At 41.8% G+C, this 21,220-nt stretch overlaps 1 protein-coding gene across 1 annotated transcript in view; it reads right to left on the bottom strand.

Annotated features, from left to right (window-relative positions):
* ANKRD42 (ankyrin repeat domain 42) overlaps window positions 1–15,083 on the bottom strand; it is a gene marked incomplete at its 5' end in the record, with an annotated part of 64,417 nt that extends 49,334 nt beyond the window's left edge. The window contains 2 exons of the mRNA XM_061159727.1: window positions 8,686–8,849; window positions 14,030–15,083. Of these exons, the coding sequence (XP_061015710.1) occupies window positions 8,686–8,849; window positions 14,030–15,083 (1,218 nt within the window). The remainder of the gene's footprint in view (window positions 1–8,685; window positions 8,850–14,029) is intronic.
* Window positions 15,084–21,220: the final 6,137 nt, after the last annotated feature.

Raw genomic sequence — 21,220 nt, 5'->3', positions numbered from 1 at the left:
CCAAAGAATGTTCAAACTATTGTACAAAAATTGAGCTCTCTTCACGTGCTAGTAGCTTAAAATCCTTCATGACAGGCTTCAGCAGAAGGGAACAAAAAATTCCAGATGTACAAGCTGGTTTTAGAAAAGGCAGAGGAAACAGAGATCAAACTGCCAACATCCGTTGGATCATCAAAAAAGCAAGAAAGTTCCAGAAAAACATCTACTTCTGCTTTATTAACTACGCCAAATCCTTTGACTGTGTGGATCACGACAAACTGGAAAATTCTTAAAGAGATGGGAATACCAGACCACCTGACCTGCCTCCTGAGAAATCTGTATGCAGGTCAGGAAGCAACAGTCAGAAATGGACATGGAACAACAGACTGTTTCCAAATCGGGAAAGGAGTACGTCAAGGCTGTATATTGTCACCCTGCTTATTTAACTTATATGCAGAGTACACCATGAGAAATGCCGGGCTGGAGGAAGCACAAGCTGGAATCAAGACTGCCAGGAAAAATATCAATAACCTCAGATATGCAGATGACACCAGCCTTATGGCAGAAAGTGAAGAAGAACTAAAGAGCCTCCTGATGAAAGTGAAAGAGGAGAGTGAAAAAGTTGGCTTAAAGCTCAACATTCAGAAAACTAAGATCATGGCATCTGGTCCCATCACTTCATGGGAAATATATGGGGAAACAGTGGAAACAGTGGCTGATTTTATTTTTCTGGGCTCCAAAATCACTGCAGATGGTGACTGCAGCCACGAAATTAAAAGACACTTGCTTCTTGGAAGAAAAGTTATGACCAACCTAGACAGCATATTAAAAAGCAGAGACATTACTCTGCCAACAAAGGCCTGTCTAGTCAAAGCTATGGTTTTTCCAGTAGTCATGTATGGCTGTGAGAGTTGGACTATCAAGAAAGCTGAGTGCTGAAGAACTGATGCTTTCAAACTGTGGTGTTGGAGAAGACTCCTCAGAGTCTCTTGAACTGCAAGATCCAACCAGTCCATCCTAAAGGAAATCAGTCCTGAATATTCATTGGAAGGACTGATTCTGAAGCTGAAACTCCAATACTTTGGCCACCTGATGGAAGAACTGACTCATTTGAAAAGACCCTGATGCTGGGAAAGATTGAAGGCAGGAGAAGGGGACAACAGAGGATGAGATGGTTAGACAGCATCACCAATTCAATGGACATGAATATGAGCAAACTCTAGGAGATAGTGAAAGACAGGAAAGCCTGGCTTGCTGCAGTCCATGAGATCACAAAGGGTTGTGACATGAGTTAGTGAGTGGACATGAGTTAGTGACTGAACAACAAAAGAAAATAAGTAGCACATTAAACAAAGGGAAGGAACCAAATAAATATTAAGATTTTTTAAAATTAACTTAAATCTCAACAAATACAGTACTAGAGGTCTGTGCCACATACGGTGTTACAGTCTATATATATTTTCAACTTTGTCGTCTACCTTCAAAAAGTTTCTTTCTTGTATCATTCAGATACACTGTCACATCAGTCATTATGATATATCATTTTCTGAAAAGGGCAGTAACTTAGGTATCATCTGTCTATCATGGAGATTAATGGCTGATAAAATATGAAGGGGGTGCTCTACCTCACTAATAATCTCAGTAAGTCATTCGTTTTTACTCAACAAATATTTATGGAGATGACTGTATGCTAACACTGCATAGGTAGTGCAGAATAAAACCACTGTAAACACTGATGTACAAGGTCTCTATCCTGGGTAAATATGTACAAGTGGGACTGCTAGGACACAGATAAGTATGTTTCACTTTACAAGAAACTGCTAAACTGTTCTCCAAAGCGGCTATATCAGTTTACACTTCTACCAGCAGTGTATGAGACTTCTAGTTGCTCCATATCCCTGTCCATATTTGTTATTATCATTTTTCTGGGTTATGTTTTTCTTTTTGTTTTGCCATTCTAATAGGTGTGTAGTTGCATCTAATTGTGGTTTTAATTAGTATTTTAATGATGTTGAACACTTTTTTCATGTGCTCATTACCAGTTATATATACTCTTTGAGAAAGTGTCTATTGAAACCATTTGCCCATTTTTAATTGGGTTTTTTATTTTATTACTACTGAATTGTGAGTGTCATACATTCTGGGTACAAGTTCTTAGTCATATTTATGATTTGCAAAAATTTCCTATGTTTTCATCTAGAAGTTTTATTAAGGTTAAGTTTCACGTTTCTTTATGATCTGTTTTCAGTACATTTTCATATATAGTACCAAATATGAACTAAGGTTCACTTTCTTGCATATGACTGTCCAGTTGTGCCAACACCATTTAATAAAAATACTATCTGTTTTCCACTGGACTATATTTGCATCTCTGTCAATAATCAACTGACCAATCAGCAGGACTTCAGAAATGACTAAATGAGGAGCTTCGTAAATCCTCCCCAAGAAGCAATGACAAAGCCAGACAAAACTGTCAAAAACAACCATTTGGCAGTGGTTAGGACTCTGCACTTCCACCACAGTGGACATGGGTTTGATCCCTGGCCGGGGAACTAAGATTATGCATGCCAAGCAGCCATGGCCAAAAAAAAGAAATTTAAAGATTCTGCAAGGCTTATAATGAAACGAGAAGCATGTATCCAGAAATATCTGCAGATTCTAAGAACAGGAGGAGCCTGTGGTAACATATTAGCCTGGGACTACAAGCATCCTTAGCCCCAGCTTCATGACACACAAGTTCTACCCAGGTGGACAGTTCCACTGCCCTGCTAAAGAGACTGAGAAGTCCATACCCAGGCACATTTTAAAAACAAATCTACTCCTCAGCGGCAACAATCTAGGAAAGCCAACATCAGAACCAGTCATGATACTGATTGGGGCAAACACAAAACTAAAACCCTCCTAGAAAATTAACAGAAAAATTCAAGAAATGAGACAACCTAAGTGGGCCTTGCTAAGATTCCACTTATCCTTTCTGGTCTACAAAGCTGGGTACATGTACAACATCGTTCATACCCAGGAAAGACTGAAGAAGTCCCAAGCTGGCTAGACATTCCTGGCTAAGGCCTGAAAACACATGGGGAAAAAAAAAAAGCCAAGCTGACTTATAAACCGCTTGGACTTTGAACACATTCCCCAAGCCATCCATAGAATCATTAGCAAGATGGTCACCTTAGTGGCTCAAGGTATTTAAGCGCAGCCTCTGATTAATCACTGGCTGACCACTAAGGTATGCTGTCCCAGGAGTGACCCCTATGAAGCCAGACTTAAAAATAAAAATAAGAGGGAAATTCCCTGGTGATCCACTGGTTAGGATTTAGCTCTTTCACTGCAGGGGCACAAATTCAATCTCCAGTTGGAAAACTACTTATTAAGATCCCTCAAGCCACGCAGCCAAACTAAATAAATAAATATTTAAAAAGAATTAAAAAAAAAAACAAATGAACAGTGGACACACACTGTGAGGGAAACAAGATTCCACAAAATTAGTCCAAGCAAACCAACACACAAACACAGAACAAGCACCCCAGGGAAGAGGGACAGAGGAAGTAGGATCTGAATCCAGAGGTGCTACAATATACAATCCTAAACATCCAGAATGTGCAGTGAGGAAAAGGCAATCTCTTCAACAAGGGATGTTGAAAGTATGACAGCCTCATTAAATCAATGAAGTCAGAACACACTCTCACACCATATGCAAAAATAAACTCAAAACGACTTAAAGACTTAAAAAAATAAGATATGACACCATAAAACTGCTAGAAGAGAACACAGGTAAAACATTCTATGACATCAGTCGTACCAATGTTTTCTTATCATAGGTCAGTCTCCCAAGGGAATAGAAATAAGAGCAAAAATAAACAAATGGGACCTAATTAAAAAACAAAAATGTGTAATATACACACAGGAAAATGAGGTCAATAGAAACTATCTCTGAGAGGATACAGATGCTCAACTTAGACTTCAAACCTATAATAAACAGCTTCAGAGAATGAAAAGAAATTATTTTTTAAAGAATTTATGTTTAATGAATTAAAAGCATGATGACAACAATGATTCATCAAATAGAAAAAGAGAATTTTTTATGAAAAAAGAAAATTCTGAAGGTGCAAAATATATCTGAAATAAAAGTTTACTTTATGGCAGAAAATGAAGAAGAACTAAAGAGTCTCTTGATGAAAGTGAAAGAGGAGAGTGAAAAAACTTGTTTAAAACTCAGCATTCAGAAAACTAAGATCATGGCATCCAGTCCCAACACTTCATGGCAAATAGATGGAGAAACAGTGGAAACAGTGATAGGCTTTATTTTCTTGGGCTCCAAAATCACTGCAGATGGTGACTGCAGCCATGAAATTAAAAGACACTTGGCTCCTTGGAAGAAAACCTATGACCAACCTAGACAGTGTATTAAAAAGCAGAGACATTACTTTGCCAACAAAGGTCCATGTAGTCAAGGCCATGGTTTTTCCAGTAGTCATGTATGGATGTGAGAGTTGGACCTTTTAAAGAAAGCTGAGTGCCGAAGAACTGATGCTTTCAAACTGTGGTGTTGGAGAAGACTCTTGAGAGTTCCTTGGGTCCCAAGGAGATCCAGCCAGTCCATCCTAAAGGAAATCAGTCCTGAATATTCATTGGAAGGACTGATGCTGCAGCTGAAACTCCAATACTTTGGCCACCTGATGTGAAGAGCTGATTCATTTCAAAAGACCCTGATGCTGGCAAAGACTGAAGGCGGGAGCAGAAGAGGACGACAGAGGGATGAGCTGGTTGGATGGCATCACTGACTCAATGGACATGAGTTTGAGTAAGCTCCGGGAGTTGGTGATGGACAGGGAAGCCTGGCGGGCTGCAATCCATGGGGTCACACAGAGTCAGACACGACTGAGCATCTGAACTGAACTACAGGGGCTCAAAAGCTGCTTTCATCTGATAGAAGAAAAAAAAATGAAGTCTAATAAAGCACAGTTTTCACCAGTCATTAATTTAGCTGTCATTTTATACTACCAACGTTAAGTCCCACAAGTCTTAAGAAATCTCAAAAAGGATAACAAAATGTAAAGGTATTAGTGCAACACTAAAGTAGAGAAGTAGTGTAAAGTAATTAGCCTCCAACTAATAAAAATAAATGGGAAAAAAAAATAAAGTAGAGAAGTAGATGATCTTAAATGGCAACAGAGAAATGCACCAAAACTTCTTTATTTAGATTCAATTTGATTAAAATTCAACAAACATTTCTTGAACAACTGCTATACACTGTGCTAGATACTAAAAATATAAATTTAATTCAACAAACACAGCAATATGACAAACATTTATTGGAAATCCACAATGTGACTCCAACATGCCAGAAACTATACTAGATGCTGAGGAAAAAAGATAAATAAAACTCAAATGAAAAAAAGCTACCTTCAAAGAGCTCAAAATCTAACAGAGAATACAATTCAATGTGATAAACAGAATTTTTCAAATGTGTATAAAATTGAGGGAAAAGTTGCTAGTTGGATGATACTGAGGGGGTAAACACAGAAGGCTCTGCCAAGTAGATGCTATTTGAGCTGGATTTCAACTGGGAAGAGGTGAGACCAGGCAAATGAAATAGCTACAATAATAGGAAACAGTAGACTAGTTTGGGAAATGACAGTCACCTGCACTGGAGCATGAAACAAGTCTGACAGGAGCTGAGGTTGGAGAGGTAGTCTACCGTACTAAACAGCTCAAACTTTATCCTAGAGAGTATAGAGTCACTACACAGACTTAAGGAAGGTTTTCTGGAGAAGGAAATGGCAACCCACTCCAGTATTCTTGTCTGGAGAATTCCATGGACAGAAGAGCCTGGTAGGCTACAGTCCACGGAGTCAAAAAGAGTCAGACATGACTGAGTGACTACCACTTCCACACTCACTTTCTTTAAGGAAGGGTTACTGCTTTTGTTTCAGAACAGTAATCTTGTGTGTCAGTTTTAACTAGAGGTAGATGATCCAAGAAAGAAGGAAATCAAGTAGCTCTAAGGCTGTGAAGGTGGAGAGGACAATTCTGAGAGTCAGAGATGGAAGACAATCAACAAACTTCATGATCACTTCTCACTACATTAATATGCACCATGAAGCACTTCATACAGACAAATGCTGATACTGCAGTTTGCTTCTGGAAAACCCTGAGACAACTCAATAATGATGCAAAGGACATTAGCCTGGAAAGCTAAGGAAGGGAGTGAAAAGAATAATGGTTTAGTTTTAGACCAACTGAATATGAGATGCCAGTCAGGTATGCATGAGCTGCTGATAAGCACTGTATGCAGAAACCAGAATTCAAATTCTGGAGAGGAAACAATTCTGTGAATTGTTATATAGGAGCGATTAAGACAAGGAAGTCTAAAAATGGCCTGGAGACAGAGTGTAACATAGAAGTCCATTGGCAGGACATAAGGAAAACCACTAATTTGGGAAACTAAAATCAGTACTTCCTCTCCTCTTCAAAATCATTTTTTTAAAAAAGGCAGGAAAATCCCATTGTTGATGAAGCTAAGAGACATCTGAAACCACAAAACAGACAGGAAAGCTGCCAAAGTGTAGATCAATCAGGGATGTGGGAGCAAACAGCAGAGAAAATCCCCACTCAGGGCTGCAGGCACAGAAACACCCATCAGGCACATTCCTCCCAGGTGAGAGGGAGCCACTAAAAGGGCAAAGGAGACATCTCCACAGTTCAAGTGGGGCACACAAACTGGTGGAGACAGATTCTTTGGACCAGATTTGGTTCCAAGAAGCAGAAAAGCCCAAACAAACAGGAAATCACACAGAGACTCCATATTCATAGAAAGCAGACTCTGTGGCAGGGGGAAAAAGAGAAATGCATAGTGCAGCCTACAGGATATAGGGAAATGTAATAGCTAAAATAAGCTCCCCACACAAAATCATGAGAATCATGAGAAAAATTCCAGTTGGCTTTGTACACAGCCCAAAAATAAAAAGTTGTGCATAATAAACTTATCTATGAAATAGAATCCACCTGCAATGTGGGAGATCTGGGTTCAATTCCGGGGTTGGGGACGTCCCCTGGAGGAGGGCATGGCAACCCACTCCAGTACTCTTGCCTGGAGAATCCCAAGGACAGAGAACCCGGTGGGCTACAGTCCACAGGGTCACAAAGAGTCAGACGCGACTGAGCGACTAAGCACACAGCATGTGAAACAGACACAGACGCACAGACACAGAGAACAGACTTACTGCTGCCAAGAAGGGTGGGGTGGGGGAAGGACTGGGAGCTGGGGACTAACTCTGCAGACTATCACACTTAGAATGAATAAACAACAAGGTCCTACTGTATAGCACAGGGGACCTGTGCAATATCCTGTGATAAACCATAATGGAAAAGAATGTATATAGACATGCGTAACTGAATCACTGTTGTACAGCAGAAGTGAATACATTGCAAATCACCTAAACTTCGATAAAATAAATCAATAAAAAAAGGAATTTATGCATTAAAATATTCACTAAGCACGGCTTGTACTACTGAAAACCTAGAACCAATGAAATATCCATCAATCAAAAAATGAATAAATTCCGATATTTACCTAAGAATAGACTACTACCACATGGCTGAAAGAAATGAACTAGAAAAGGAAAAAAAAAAAAGAAATGAACTAGAGTACATATAGGGAGAAGGACATGGCAACCCACTCCAGTATTCTTGCCTGGAGAATCCCAGGGACAGGGGAGCCTGGTGGGCTGCCGTCTATGGGGTCAGAGTCGGACACGACTGAAGCAATTTAGCAGCAGCAGCAGAGTACATATATGTAACGAAATCGTTAAGTCAAAAATACATTGTTGAACAAAAAGAAAAAAGCAAGCTGCAGAATGGTCCAAATAATATGACGTCATTTAAATATAAAACGTCATTTAAAACCATGATCTAATCATATGTAATAACAGCATAAAACATAGATGGTGGTAATAAACACCAAATTCAGAGCAACAGTTATCTCTGGAATTGGAAGAAGAGAAAAGACACCTGGGAGGGGCACTCAGGGACTTTCAATGCATCTGTGATATTCCATTTCTTTTCCAAAAATCTGAAGCAATTACGGCAAAAATATCAGGATTTGATGGAGCTACGTATGCATTATGTTATCCTCTGCAAGCCACCCTCTACGCTGCTTTTGGAATCCAGCCACCACACTGAAAGGAATCACAACCTAGTCCACATGTGGCGACCTCACAAAAAGGCCTGGGTGGAGAGGAATCCAGATGGCCAGGCCCCACAGCCAGCCTCTACTACCAGATGTCTGTGTGATCAAGCCTTCGGAAGATTCCAGCCCTAGTTTTTAAATCCTCTCACTGGAGCCCCCCAACATCACAGAGCAGAGAAAAGGTGTCCCTAACATCCAAATTCCTGCTTCACTCCTAAGCATAAATAAATGCTTATTTTATGCCACTAAGTTTTGGATACAATTTATTACAAAGCTAAAAAGAACACCCAAATGTTACAATGAATTGAAAAGAAAAACATTTGTATATATATGTGTAACTGAATCACTCTGCTAAGCAGCAGAAATTAACACTGTAAATCAACTATGCTTCAATAAAATTTAAAAAAAGAAAAACATTTGTGGTGCCCAGCATAAGGCCTCAGTCCTGTATACTAAATTTACAAAGCCGCCAACAGCTCCAAACTTACCCAGTTTAATAATTTATAGTTTCTTACCTCCAAACTGCCAGAGTGTGCTGCCCAATGTAAAGGGGTAAATTTATGGAGAATATCAACTTCGTTAATGCTGGCACCACGTTGTACTATTTCTGAAAGTTGCTTTACATCTCCGGCACGTACTGCATCGTGTATGCTACCAAAATGCACTTTCTTCCTGGCACCTATTGAAAAACCAAATTGCTTAAAATATACTGCAAACCTAAAAAAAGACTAAAGCATTGACATATATAATCTATCATGCGTAGAGTAGGTAACTAGTGGAAAGCTGCTATATAACACAGGGAACCCAGCTTGGCGTTTTGTGCCGACCTGGAGCAGGGAGGGAGGTTTAACAGGCAGGGGTATATATATAAATAGAAGTCTGACTCATTCGCATCGTTGTACAGCAGAAACCAGCACAACATTGTAAAGCAATTATCCTCCAATTAAAAAATAAATTTAAGATCAAAAAAGACTAAAGCAACAATTGAAACGAAAGTACAAAGTCACTTTGGCTTTCCAAATAATTTACTGCAAAGATACTCATGAATAACATCTTGATTAAGATGTTATTTCACTTTCAGCTTTCACTACAAAGATACTCATGAATAACATCTTGATTAAGATGTTATTTCACTTTCAGACTTCACTTTCGGCTCTAATATGTAAAGAGCACAGAAGTCGTCACCTACATTCATACAGGAAAAAAGCTGAACAAACTGAAAATCAACAACTTTTCTTAGACTTATCAGAAGTCAGGTCTCAGGGCAAACAGCCACCCTAAATTTGGAGAGAAAGGTCAAGAAAAACGTGGTCAAGTTCAGCTCACCTGGAGCAGAAGCCACTGGAACCACAAACTTCCTGAAGCACTCGGAGTGGTAATTTTGACAAACTGCTGGGGGCTGGGTATGTACTAGCCTAAGAGTGAGAAACTCCTCAGGGTCATAGTCTTACGAGGCCCCTCATTTTCAAAGATTTTACCTTCAAAACTCCACCAGGTTATTACTGTGAAAAACAAACCAAAAAAAAAACTCGCTTCATGTCTTTGGTAGAGACAGGAGAGAGGTGACCATCTGGAAACCTGCCCAGCTATTCTCTGTAACAAAGGCCTCCTCTCCAGTGGAAAAGACTTAACCTCATCTCACAGGGGCAGATACATCTTGTCAATGTTTTTCATATCTTTCTCATATATCCTACACTAAGAAAGGGATGGCAAGTCACAACTTTTACTTCATACACGAAGTGACGTATTTTATAATTTTATGTTCCAAACATCAAGACTGCATTGTCAGCCCTACTGTTCCATGAAATATCTTAATGTGCATTGTGAACCAGAAGCACCAAAAGTATCTAAGCATGAACAGACAGTAGTTGGAGAAGAAAGTAAATAGTTCAAATCAGTTGACAGCTGAAATCATTTCTTATACCAACTGTTAGCAAAATGCTATGCATTTTACTCAAAAATCCTTTCTGAGCATCTACCATATGCCAGGCACTATGATAAGACAATGAACAGACATGGATTTTAGACATTTTCTTTCCACAGACGCTTTTAAAACTATTGGGATAAATTGGACACAATAAAAAACCTGACAGTAACATCCTAAGAGTACAGGTGAAATAAAGGAGGAAGAGGAGGAAACAGCGGAGCAAGTCTCTGAAGAACAACTGAGATATATGTATCTGGGAAAGGGAATAAGGAGGCACCCCACAAAAAACCAAACTACTTGGTAAATATTTAATGATGTTAATCCCCCTAGGTCAGACCTTCATTATTCTCCTTTATTTTTTTTAAACTTTGGCATAAGGGTTTGTATTTTGCCGGAAGCCAGCACACGAGATCCCACCCATGACAAGGTCATGGGGAGAAAACCTGACGGGCAAGGTGGATCAGGTTTTCAGGGATTCCGAAAAGCTGCCCCAAAGCTGCCCCCGGCGCTCACCTTAAAGATGGTATCTGTTCTTCTGATGCTTGCTTCAATAGACTACTCCCTAATTTCTGTGACACAGGCAGAAGGCCTTCCCTGATCTCTTTCCTAATAAGAATCAATTTAGAACTTTAATCAATAAGTTTCCCAAGTGGAGGTATTTTATGAGATTATCCAGGGTGAAAGGAGTGTTTTAATTTAAACTCCTAATGCGTTTATGCCCTTGGTACTAATAGGCATGATTGCTTATAATACCCTAATCATAAAACAGCATAAAGAACCTGATCACATAAAGGCCCTAATAGACACAGAGCCCTTAGAGGGTGAGGAAGCCCTATTAGAGAAAATAAAAGTATTATTCTAAAAGTGGTTATAGTTAAAGATTTAGAAAAATAAGAGTGTAAACCTGTTAATTTTAACCAGGAATGCTAAACAGGGGCTGCCTCACTGGAGCTGCAGAGTCTTTGTGTGGTAAACCTTTTAGATAAATTTAACTGATAACTTCTGCAAAAGGACTGACCTTTGTGTTCATTAAAGAATAGATTACGGAAAACAGCTTTGCATTCACCTAGGTCATAAAATGTCAATAGGCCCCAAGGCCAGAAGATAATGTACAAGACCCTCATAAACAAAGAAGTATGCAGAAAACACCCTGGTTTCTTGAAGAACAAGCTGATGTAATGTTAAACTATCTTCCCCTTAGAAATGTACTACTTTAGGGTATAAAAGCCACGGTAAAAAATAAAGCATTGCCAAACTCTGCCAGACCCTGCAAACACCCCTGTCTGGTCATTCTCTCTCTCTCTCTTTCTCTCTCTCCCCCTCGCAGACTTGGCCCTATGAAGGCTGGTCTCACGTGCCTTCTATCTCTCGCCGATGCCATTCATCCTGAGGGTACCCCCTGGATCCTGCCGAGGCTGAACCCCGGCAGTATTTGGTTCTCCAGATGAGCAGTGGGGCCTTAGTTCCCTGACCAGGGACTGAATTCACACCCCCTGGAGTGAAAGTGCAGAGTCTTAACCACCGGATCACCAGCGAAATCTCCATTATTCTCCTTTAAACAAGTACTGCAAGATCTACAAATGACATTCTACCCATTTTAATCCATTTTATACAGGAACACTCTAATCCAAGGACGCATGGAGCTATCTTATCACTTCATGCCTCCACACTCCAAACTGCTTCTGGTTATCCAAGGCTCATCTAGAGACTCTCAGTATGACGGTCTATGTCCTCCCATAACTTACCGAGTGCTAAAATGCTTCAGTTGTGTCTGACTTTGTGACTCTGTGGCTGTAGCCCTCCAGGCTCCTCTGTCCATGGGATTATCCAGGCAAGAATACTGGAGCAGGTTTTCATGCCCTCCTGCAGGGGATCTTCCCGTGTCTCAGGGATCCAACCCGTGTCTCATTATGTCTCCTGCATTGGCAGGTAGGTTCTTTACCACTAGCATCACCTGAGAAGCCCTCCCATAACTTGCCTCCATCTAATTTCACAACCTTTTTTCTCACCACATGCCATTCCAGTTTATTCATTCATCCACTCAACATTAATCTGGTATCTATCATAAGTATAAAAAGATTAAAAAGACATGGTCTCTATCCTCAAGGAACTCACAGAGATCTACAAATGCAAATTACAAAACAATGTAGTAAGAGCAACAACAGAAATATTCCTAAGAACTTACGGAAGCAAAAGACTTCTAGCTCAGCTAGGGTAGGAGGGAAGGAGAGCAGAAAAGGGTTCCTAGAAGAGGTAACACCTGAGATGAATCTTCAAGGGTTAGCAGGACTTTGCCAGGTGAAATGCATGCAGGGAAAGGCATCCTGGACAGTTCAAGAAACTATAAAAATACCCACCCTACTGTGGAAGCATAAGGTTGAAAGGAAAAGAGGCTAGAATTAGACAAGAGGCAGGCTGTGCTGAACTTGTTGGACTTGAACAGATAGTGGGGAATCATTAAAGGATTTTAAATAGAGGAATAAGAATAATCAGATGTGTAACGCTGGCTGCAGTGAGGGGAATTAATGGACTGGGGAGCAAAAGGGCAAGAGTAGAGACTCAAGGAGACCATGTGGGAAGAGTCTCCACCAGAGAGGTTGAGACCCTCAACTAAGAGAATGGCAGTAGGAACAGAAAAGGAAACAGATTCAACATATATTACGCAAACAGGATGAAATAACTTGAAGGGATTTGGTGCATGAAATATGGGAAAAATAACAGGACAACTCCAAGGTGAGTGACTAAGTTACACAAGTGGTATAGTGCCACTATACACTAATAGAGACAAACAACGCTAAAGGACAGGGAGGACATAATGATATAAAATCATATTTTGAAAGTGTTGATCTTGAGGCGCCCAAGGAAGAGTTCCACATGGGAGCTGTACATGGAAGTCTGCAGCTCCAAGGCGAGGTCTTGAGCTGAGCTCTCAGGGTTAACTGTGTCTCAGTAGTAGGCAGCTTTCTCTGATCCCCAACCTCACCCCACACTGGAGCCAGGGGCCCTCTACTCTTCCTTATAACATTCATCACACTAGTAATTACTTGCTCAGTATTTATCTTCCCCAGTAGGAGGAAGGAATGTGTTTGTCTTCCTTGCTCACATATCCTTAAGAAAAAGCACATAGTAGACACTCAATAAATATTTACTGGATGACTGAATGAATAACAGATTCAGAGGTCCTCAGTAGGGCTGAAGTCACAGTACATAACAAGGAAAAAAGCATCAGTGATGGCACTATCCAAGAAAAAAAAAAAAAAGCAACATTTAAGGAGAGGATAGAAGAAAAGTCAGGATGGAAGGATGGATGGGTGGATAGCTAGCTAGACAGACAGACAGGGAGAGTCGGGAAAGTGGAAGGAAGAAAATTAGGTGAGTCTAATATCTCCAGGGCTTCCATGGTGGCTCAGAGATAAAGAACCCGCCTGGCCAATGCAGGAGACGCGAGTTCAATAACCTGCTTCGGGAAGATCCCCTGGAGAAGGAAATGGCTACCAACTCCAGAGTTCCTACCTGGGAAGCGCCATGGGCAGAGGAGCCTGGCAGGCTACAGTCCACGGGGTCGCAAAGAGTCTGACATGACTTAGCGACTAAACAACAAACAAATACTATTTACACAGAGTCAAATGCCGCAGAGACGCCAAGAACTTAAAAGGGTCCATAAATTTTAACAAGAGTTGCTATCACCTAGGAACGAAGTCTCAGGAGTGGGCGCAGATAGGCGCCAAAAAAAAAAAAAAAGAGTAAGGAAAGCTGAAATGAGGAAGGATGGGGGCCAGATGACCAGATGAGCTTTGGGACCCACTGTAAATAGGTCAATTAAGGGAAAAGAGATGAGTGACAGGTGAGAAAGGGAAATGCCAAGAAAGGGCTGGAGTGAGAAAAGTGGAGTGTGGCAGAGAGACAAGGGCCAGCGAAGCGATCCGACTCACACGGTGTCGCAGTCTCCGTGGAGGAGGTGGACGGGCCTGAATCGGACACCCCGGGCATGGTGCGGCGACTCGAACTCCGGGGGGGCGTCGAGTCCAGGCCCCCGCTACTGCGGCGGTCTTCGCTCGCTGTCACCCACGAGCCACTGCAGCAGCGGCTCTCTACCTCGTCGTCACTAGGCCCGGGGCCGCCGTCCTCCGTCGTCCTCCCCCAGGAGGCCCGGCAGCGGGAACCTTCGTCCTCACTTTCCCTCTCCCAGAAGCGGCGGTGGCTGGCGTCTTCGCTGACGCTCACCGCGGAGGAGTCGCTGGCCAAGTAGCCGCGGTCTTCACTCACCCCCTCCCAGGAACTGCTGAGACTGCGGCAGCCATCCACACTCGCGCCCTCCCAAGAGCCACTGAGGCGGCGGCGAAGGTCGTCACTGCCCCTCTCGCCCGAGTCGGTGGCTCGGAGGCCCCGGACCTCCCGGACTTCCTCCCAAGTCCCGCTGAGGCGGAGGCCGCGGTCGTCTCTGATGGATCCCGAGGAGTCACTAGTCGGCTGGCTTCCGACTTCACTGAAGCTCGCGTCGTTGCTGAGGCCTCCCCTCAGTCTCTCCCAAGAGTTGCCGAGACGGTGGCTGCCGTCTCCCCTGACTCTTCCCTCAGAAACGCTGCGGCCGTGGCCCAGGTCTTCGCTGACCCTTCTCGAGTCATCGCGGGAGAAGCCGACGTCTTCACTTCCTCTTCCCGTCGGTACCCGGCAGCGGCGGTCGCTCTCCTCGCGGATTCTTTCTCTGTCTTCGCTAAGACGAGAGCCCTGGCCCTCGCTCACTCTTTCCCTGGACGGATCACCGCGACGGCCGTGCCGGCCGTTTATCCTCCACCCGCGCTGGCTGGTGCGGCGGCCGCCGTCTTCGGTTGCTACTCCGCGCGACTCGCTGTGGCGGCGGCCGCCATCGGCGAGCACCCGCTCCACCGAGTCGCTTTCCAGCGTCCCGACACCTGCTACCAGGTTGGAGCTGGGGTGGGGGGGGAGCGGAACCGGCGCCCTGGAAACGGGTAAACTTCCGGCGTGATGCGGTCATTTCCGGTTCCTCGCTGCTGTGCGTCACTTCCGGCTTCCTTGCCCCTTTTTTTTTTTAAAGTACTCTCTATTTTTTTCCGAGGCGTCCCCTCTAGACATGGTGGTGTGGAACGGGTTTCAGTGAAATGGCGCTGGGCCTCATGTCCAGCCTGTCTCGGCCCCGTCTCTATAACGGTTTGGTATCGGTTGCGCCCGCCAGGGCTCGGCGACGCAGGTGGGGAGGCTCCGGGACTGCAGTCGGCGTCCGTGACCCGAGTGTGTGCCGCGAACCGGGCGGGGCCTTGCATCCTCTGGAAACCTAGTGTCCTTTTTCGGTGCCGGTTGGAGCGTTGGAGAAAATATATTCTTACCCTGTCATAAGTACGGACAAAAGACCTAATGGAGAAGTTAAGCGGCTGCAGCGCTGTCGTATTACTGAGTGTGCCCACTGCCAGCCTCTTTGATAATCGCTTGGTACTATTTCTCACACTAATTTTGTAAGGTAGGTGTTATCCCCGTTTCACAGATGAGGAGATTCGAGGTATAAGTAATTTGTTAAGGCCATACAGCAGGTAAGTTGCAAAGCCAGAGTGAAAAGAGAGGTCGTTAGTCAAAAGACTGCACCAGATCTCCTGATTCCTCAGATTTCGTTTCACTGTAAAATGGTTTCTTTGAACAGTTTGGCCCAGATCTTTCTCTGCAGTCCCGTTGCTTAACGTGTGTTCTTCCATTCGTGTTTATGGCAAACATGGGTCAGGTGTTGTGCTAGCATCTGAAAATACAGAAATTAGAATTCTCTGCCCTCCAAGGGCATCACACACTTTGATTCTCCTCTTACCGTGTTTTTTTTTTTTTTCTTTCCCCATCCTTAACTGCCTTGCCACAGGTTTTGTTTTGTGAACACAATTGGGAAATTCCCCTGATCCTGCCTTTTCTCTCTTGAAATATAGTAAATACCTTTCTTTACTTTTCATCGCCTCTTGTAATAATAATAACCTCCATTCGTTGAGTTTGTATGATGTGTTGTTTAACCTTTAATATACCCTACCAAGTTGGGTATTCCTGTTCCTTTCTACAGATAGAGAACTTTAACGCCATAGTTAATTTTTGAGGGTACACAGGCTCAGACAGTAAAGAATCCGCCTGCAGTGCGGGAGACCTGGGTTTGATCCCTTGGTTGGGAAGATCCCCTGGAGGAGGGCATGGCAACCCACCCCAGTATGCTTGCCTGGAGAATCCCATGCACAGAGGAGCCTGGCGGGCTACAGTCCACGGGCCGCCAAAAGTCGGACCGACCGAGCCCCTGAGCACAGCGCAGCACACACAGCTAGTAAGTAGTGAGTCCCCGCATGTGGTGTCCAACCTAAGTCTTGATTTTGCTGTGCATACGCCTCAAAGTCTCTGAATTCCCACAGCCTTTATTAGACCAAGTATCCCATTATTTAACAGTTAGTGCTCAATCCTACCCTCTAGGGACTCTGACCTGGAAGGTAAGAACTATATCGTTAGTTCATCATGGCATTCCTAACATCTCGAATACCTAGTTCAAGGGACGCGCTTTTTAACTGTTGTTTGGGTGAATGAGTGGGTTGATATTTGGTTGATTGTCTGATAGATAAATGAACCAGTAGATTGAAAATAAATTTTTTCAGGGACTTCCCTAACAGTCCAGTGGTTAAGATTCTGTGCTTCCCCTGCAGAGGGTACCAGTTTGAACCCTGGTTGAGGGACAGAGATCCTACTTGCTGCTCAGCGAAGCCAAAAAAAAAACCGAAAATTTTTCAGTTGGTAGGGAATTTGAGATTAGTCAGCCTAGTTTTCTCATTTTTGTAAATGGTAACTGAGGCCTTTTGTCTTATCAGATATCTATTGAGTTAGTAATATGGGCCAGTTCTAATGCTGAATGATTTGTAAATAGTCTTAAACTTAATCTGTATTATTATTTCTATTTTTACAGGTGAAGAAACCAAGATTTGGCCAAGATCACATAGCTAGGTGGTAGGGAGTTAGAAGCACTATGACAGACTCCAAATGAATACATTGTTTGTAGCCACAGTATAATAATGGTAAAGGCTTTTGGTTTTGCTCTGTTGTATGGGTAAACACACTGAGGGAATAAGACAGCACATTCTTAAAGGATATACATTTGGTGGAAAGAATCAGGAAAGGAAACAGAAGCCGAAAAAGTAAAATCTCCCAAAATAAACTTAAAAGGAATTAAAGATAAAAGCAGAAATTAATGAAACAAATAAAATTGATCATAATAGTAGCTGGTGTTTGAAAAGAACAAATAGCAAATCTGAGGAAGAAAAGGAAGGAAAACCAGAACAAGGGGAACATATTACAGATATGAGGGACTTTGAAAACAGAAGTGAATTATTTGTGTCTCTGCTCAGTCACTCAATGTTGGCCAACTCTTTAGGGCCCAGTGGACTGTAGCCTGCCAGGCCCCTCTGCCCATGGAATTTTCCAGGCAAGAATACTGGAGTAAGGAGCCATTCCCTTCTCCAAGGGATCTTCCTGACCCAGATATTGAGTAGTCATTGCAGTACTTTGTAAATTAGAAACTTGAATATACATCAGGGAAAGAATGGCTGGATAAATTATGTTATATTCATATAATGAAATATTACATGAGAAATGCAGCTCTCCATGCCTTAATCAAAATGAAAATAGTTGTAAGACAGTAAATGAAAAAGGAGGCAAAATAATAGGTATGTGATCTCATCTAATTTCTAAAAATTACTTTGTAGAATTTTCCAAAGTTTGGTAAAGATCTAAATTGTTAACTCAGTGACTACTTTATAGGATGATGAAAAGCAACTTTATTTTCGTCTGGTATCAATTTTTAATTTTTTAGATATTCCTAAGTAAAATTAGGAAGCACAGGAAAACATGCGCTGTTACATAAAGCAAAAGATACTTTTAAGAAGTGTATGAGCCAAGAATGATTAAGAGGCTAAGAGGACGCTGTTTTTAGCAAGGAGTCATTGATAATATTAAGGAGAACAATTTTAATGAAATAGGCCAGCTATATAAAACTCCACAGGATTTCAAGGTAAGTGAGGGACTAACTGAAGGAAGTTTCTCAAGTGAAACACGTTTCAGAACACACTGAAGTGGGTATTGGTATTCCAGAGAATCAGAACCCTTTGTAAGTAGGAAATATGTGGTTACAAGTAAAATTGGCTATCTCATTTTTTGCAAAGGTGGGGTGATAAATCAGGTTGTTCCTCTAATCCTCTGTAAACTAGCTCTTTCCATCTAGTTCTACAGGAGGGAGTAGGGCCAACCCCAGGACAAGAATTAAATGGGTTTTGGAAACCATCTCTGCTTTCTGCCTTTACACCCTCTTGGCTTCCTTTTGGTGCTCCCCTCTGAACCCTCACTGGGATGTGCCAAAGGTTCTTCTTTGCTCGTATTCTTTAACTTGTCCTTCCCCACCTGCCCAGCAGTGCCCATTATTTCAGAAGGCTGACCCCATACAGGAGTAGGAGAAAAATTCCTCCTCCTACAGTAGAAGTTCAGGCTGTTCTTGACAGTAACCTGATTTTCCATCTCCACCTCCAGACTGCCTCCTCTTTAGTCAGCTAGATCTTTCCGTTTGCAGACAATGTCTGAATGCCTTATCCTATCTGAGTATTCTGAATAAACCCATCAAAGCATTCACTGAATGCTAACTAGGCTATAAAGAATGCCATCCAGGAAAATATAATGAGAACCTAAAATTGTCTATTTTAGGTTGAACTATTCTGTGAGAAACAAGTTTTTTTTAATTGAGGTATACTCGACATTCAGTGTTAGATGTACAACAGTGATATACACAGTTTTTGTGGTAAGGGTTATGTTTCATTTATTGTCCGTGTTGGTTGGCCATATTCCTCGTGCTGTACAGTATTTCCTTGTAGTTTACTTTATACACAGGTGTTGTACCTCTGAATCCCTCCCTCTTACCTTGCTTCTTCCCCTTCCCACTTCCCCACTGGTAACTACTAGTTATTTGTAAATCGTTTTTGTTGCTGTTATTAACTAGTTTTACCTTTTAGATTTGACACACTTGATATCATTCAGTATTTTGTTATATTTTTAATATATGAGGTCCTTATTTTTGTCCCCAAAGCTTATTGTTAGCTGAATAACAAATTACTGTGTAGTGTTTTACAGAACATGAAAGTTGGAAGTTAAAAATAGGTAAATTATGTCAAAATGAGAGGATATGGTAAAGAGGGTAAAAACAATGAAATATTCCTTTTATTTCTCCTCACAAACTTCCAACTCTTATTTCAAAAGACAGTCCTCCAGGAACTTCCCTGGCAGTCCAGTGGTTAAGACTCTGTACTTTCACTGCAGGTGGCACAAGTTCTATCCCTGATCAGGAAATTAACATCCTGCATGCTATGAGGGAGGACCAAAAGAAAAAAAGACTATTCCATCTTCCTGGGGCCTCCTTTTGCTTTCTTTGCTATACTGTCTTGTGTAGAGTAATGGTTCTAGTTCCTAATGGTATGTGCTAACTCTTCCATTTTCTTAACAGGCAAAAAAGGAGGTGCTGCTGATTTCTAGGTCAGTTGTCAGATCTGGCTGTTTACTAGAATTAACTATACAGCTTTTTAATTGGGATGTAATTGACATAGAACATTGGTTTTGGTATAACTGGAGCTGTTTACTTACTAGAGGTGTTTCTGAGAATCTACTAAATAAGACTGGAGGTAAGCAGTCTCTTCTTAGCATTCACCGTGATTCTAATGCACAGCCAAGTTGACAGGCCATCCTTTTAAGTCACTACCTGACACCTACATCAAAAACTAGGAACTGAATTTTCAACTCCACCTGCAGATACCTGTGAACACCTAAGAGAAATACTGTCCCTCCTCCATTCTAAGTCCTCTTGTGCTATTCTGCCATCTCTCTTTCCAGCTGAGACTGGGTCAGTCTGTCTCTCCAGTGAGTTCCGTTAGTAAACTAAGTGCTAACATCTCTGTTTATATAACTAAATCTCTCCAGTTAAATTTCATAAAAGAGCAGCTCTTTTTGTCACCTCTCACCCGTACTCAACTGTTGTTCAGTCAGTAAGGGATGCCTCTCAATTTTCCATATTTGACCTTTTTGACTACCTATCTGAAAAAAATTTTTCCCAGTTCTGGTTTTTACTTCTTCAGTTGTGGTTATTTCTCACCTTCCCACCTGTGAGTCTTTAAATGTTTGTTCCCTGAATATTCTTGGTACATATGTAGGTTTGAATGTCCCCCTCCTCGATGGTGACATACTTTTAAGCTTTTGATAAAAGCTGTGGATGGTCTTCCCCCAAAAACGCACATGAAGTCTTGGCCTACATTTTTAGATTCAGACTTCAGCATTTCTTCCATGACATTATTCATACAATGTATCAATGTGCTTTATCTCTCGCAAATCATAAATGTTTGTCTCAAATCTAGTGGACACCAGTTTTCTCACTGGACCTCCCCACTGCATTTACCACAAATCTCTTTCAATTTTTATTCACTTTATTCTTTAAAAACGAAGACCAGCCTTGGATGCAGATAGGATATTGCCTCTGTTTAAAGTTTCTAGTGGCTCCTGTGGTTGTCAGTGTACTACAAACACATGAAGTGTTTTCAAGCCTTCACATTTGCTGCTCATTCTTTATAGATACCCTTGCCTCCTACCAATGTGGACTCTAGTTTGCCCTCAGATTCCACCACCTCTACATACAAAGACTTCCTTAACCAACCTTCAGATAGTTTGGTGTGCCTGTTATCTTAGGGTATTTTTGTAAATTGCAGAAATAGTATGAAATGAAGTGAAACAAAGCTAGGTTCACATTCTTGTTCTACAACTTCATAAATGAAGGATTCAATCTCATCTGTAAAGTGAGAATACCATCTACTATTTAGAATTATTTGTAAGCATCAGAGTAAATATACGTAGAGTTTGCCAATGCCTACCGTATAGTAAGTGTTAAACAGACTTTTGTTCTTTTATAATAGCCTATCTCCTCCAGTAGATGGCAGAAAAGATGACCTTGCATCTCAGAGTGCCTGGCTCATAGCATGTGCCTTATTCATGTTTTAAAGAACAGAGTGATGATAGACAGGAGAAGGAAATCACTTTCTGAAGGCACTCAAGAAATAAAGAGATACAAACTGGAG

The sequence above is a fragment of the Dama dama genome, chromosome 2 (assembly GCF_033118175.1).
Source record: "Dama dama isolate Ldn47 chromosome 2, ASM3311817v1, whole genome shotgun sequence".
Taxonomy (NCBI): Eukaryota; Metazoa; Chordata; class Mammalia; order Artiodactyla; family Cervidae; genus Dama; species Dama dama.
The sequence above is the reverse complement of the archived record's forward strand: the minus strand, read 5'-3'. Positions and strand labels throughout refer to the sequence as shown.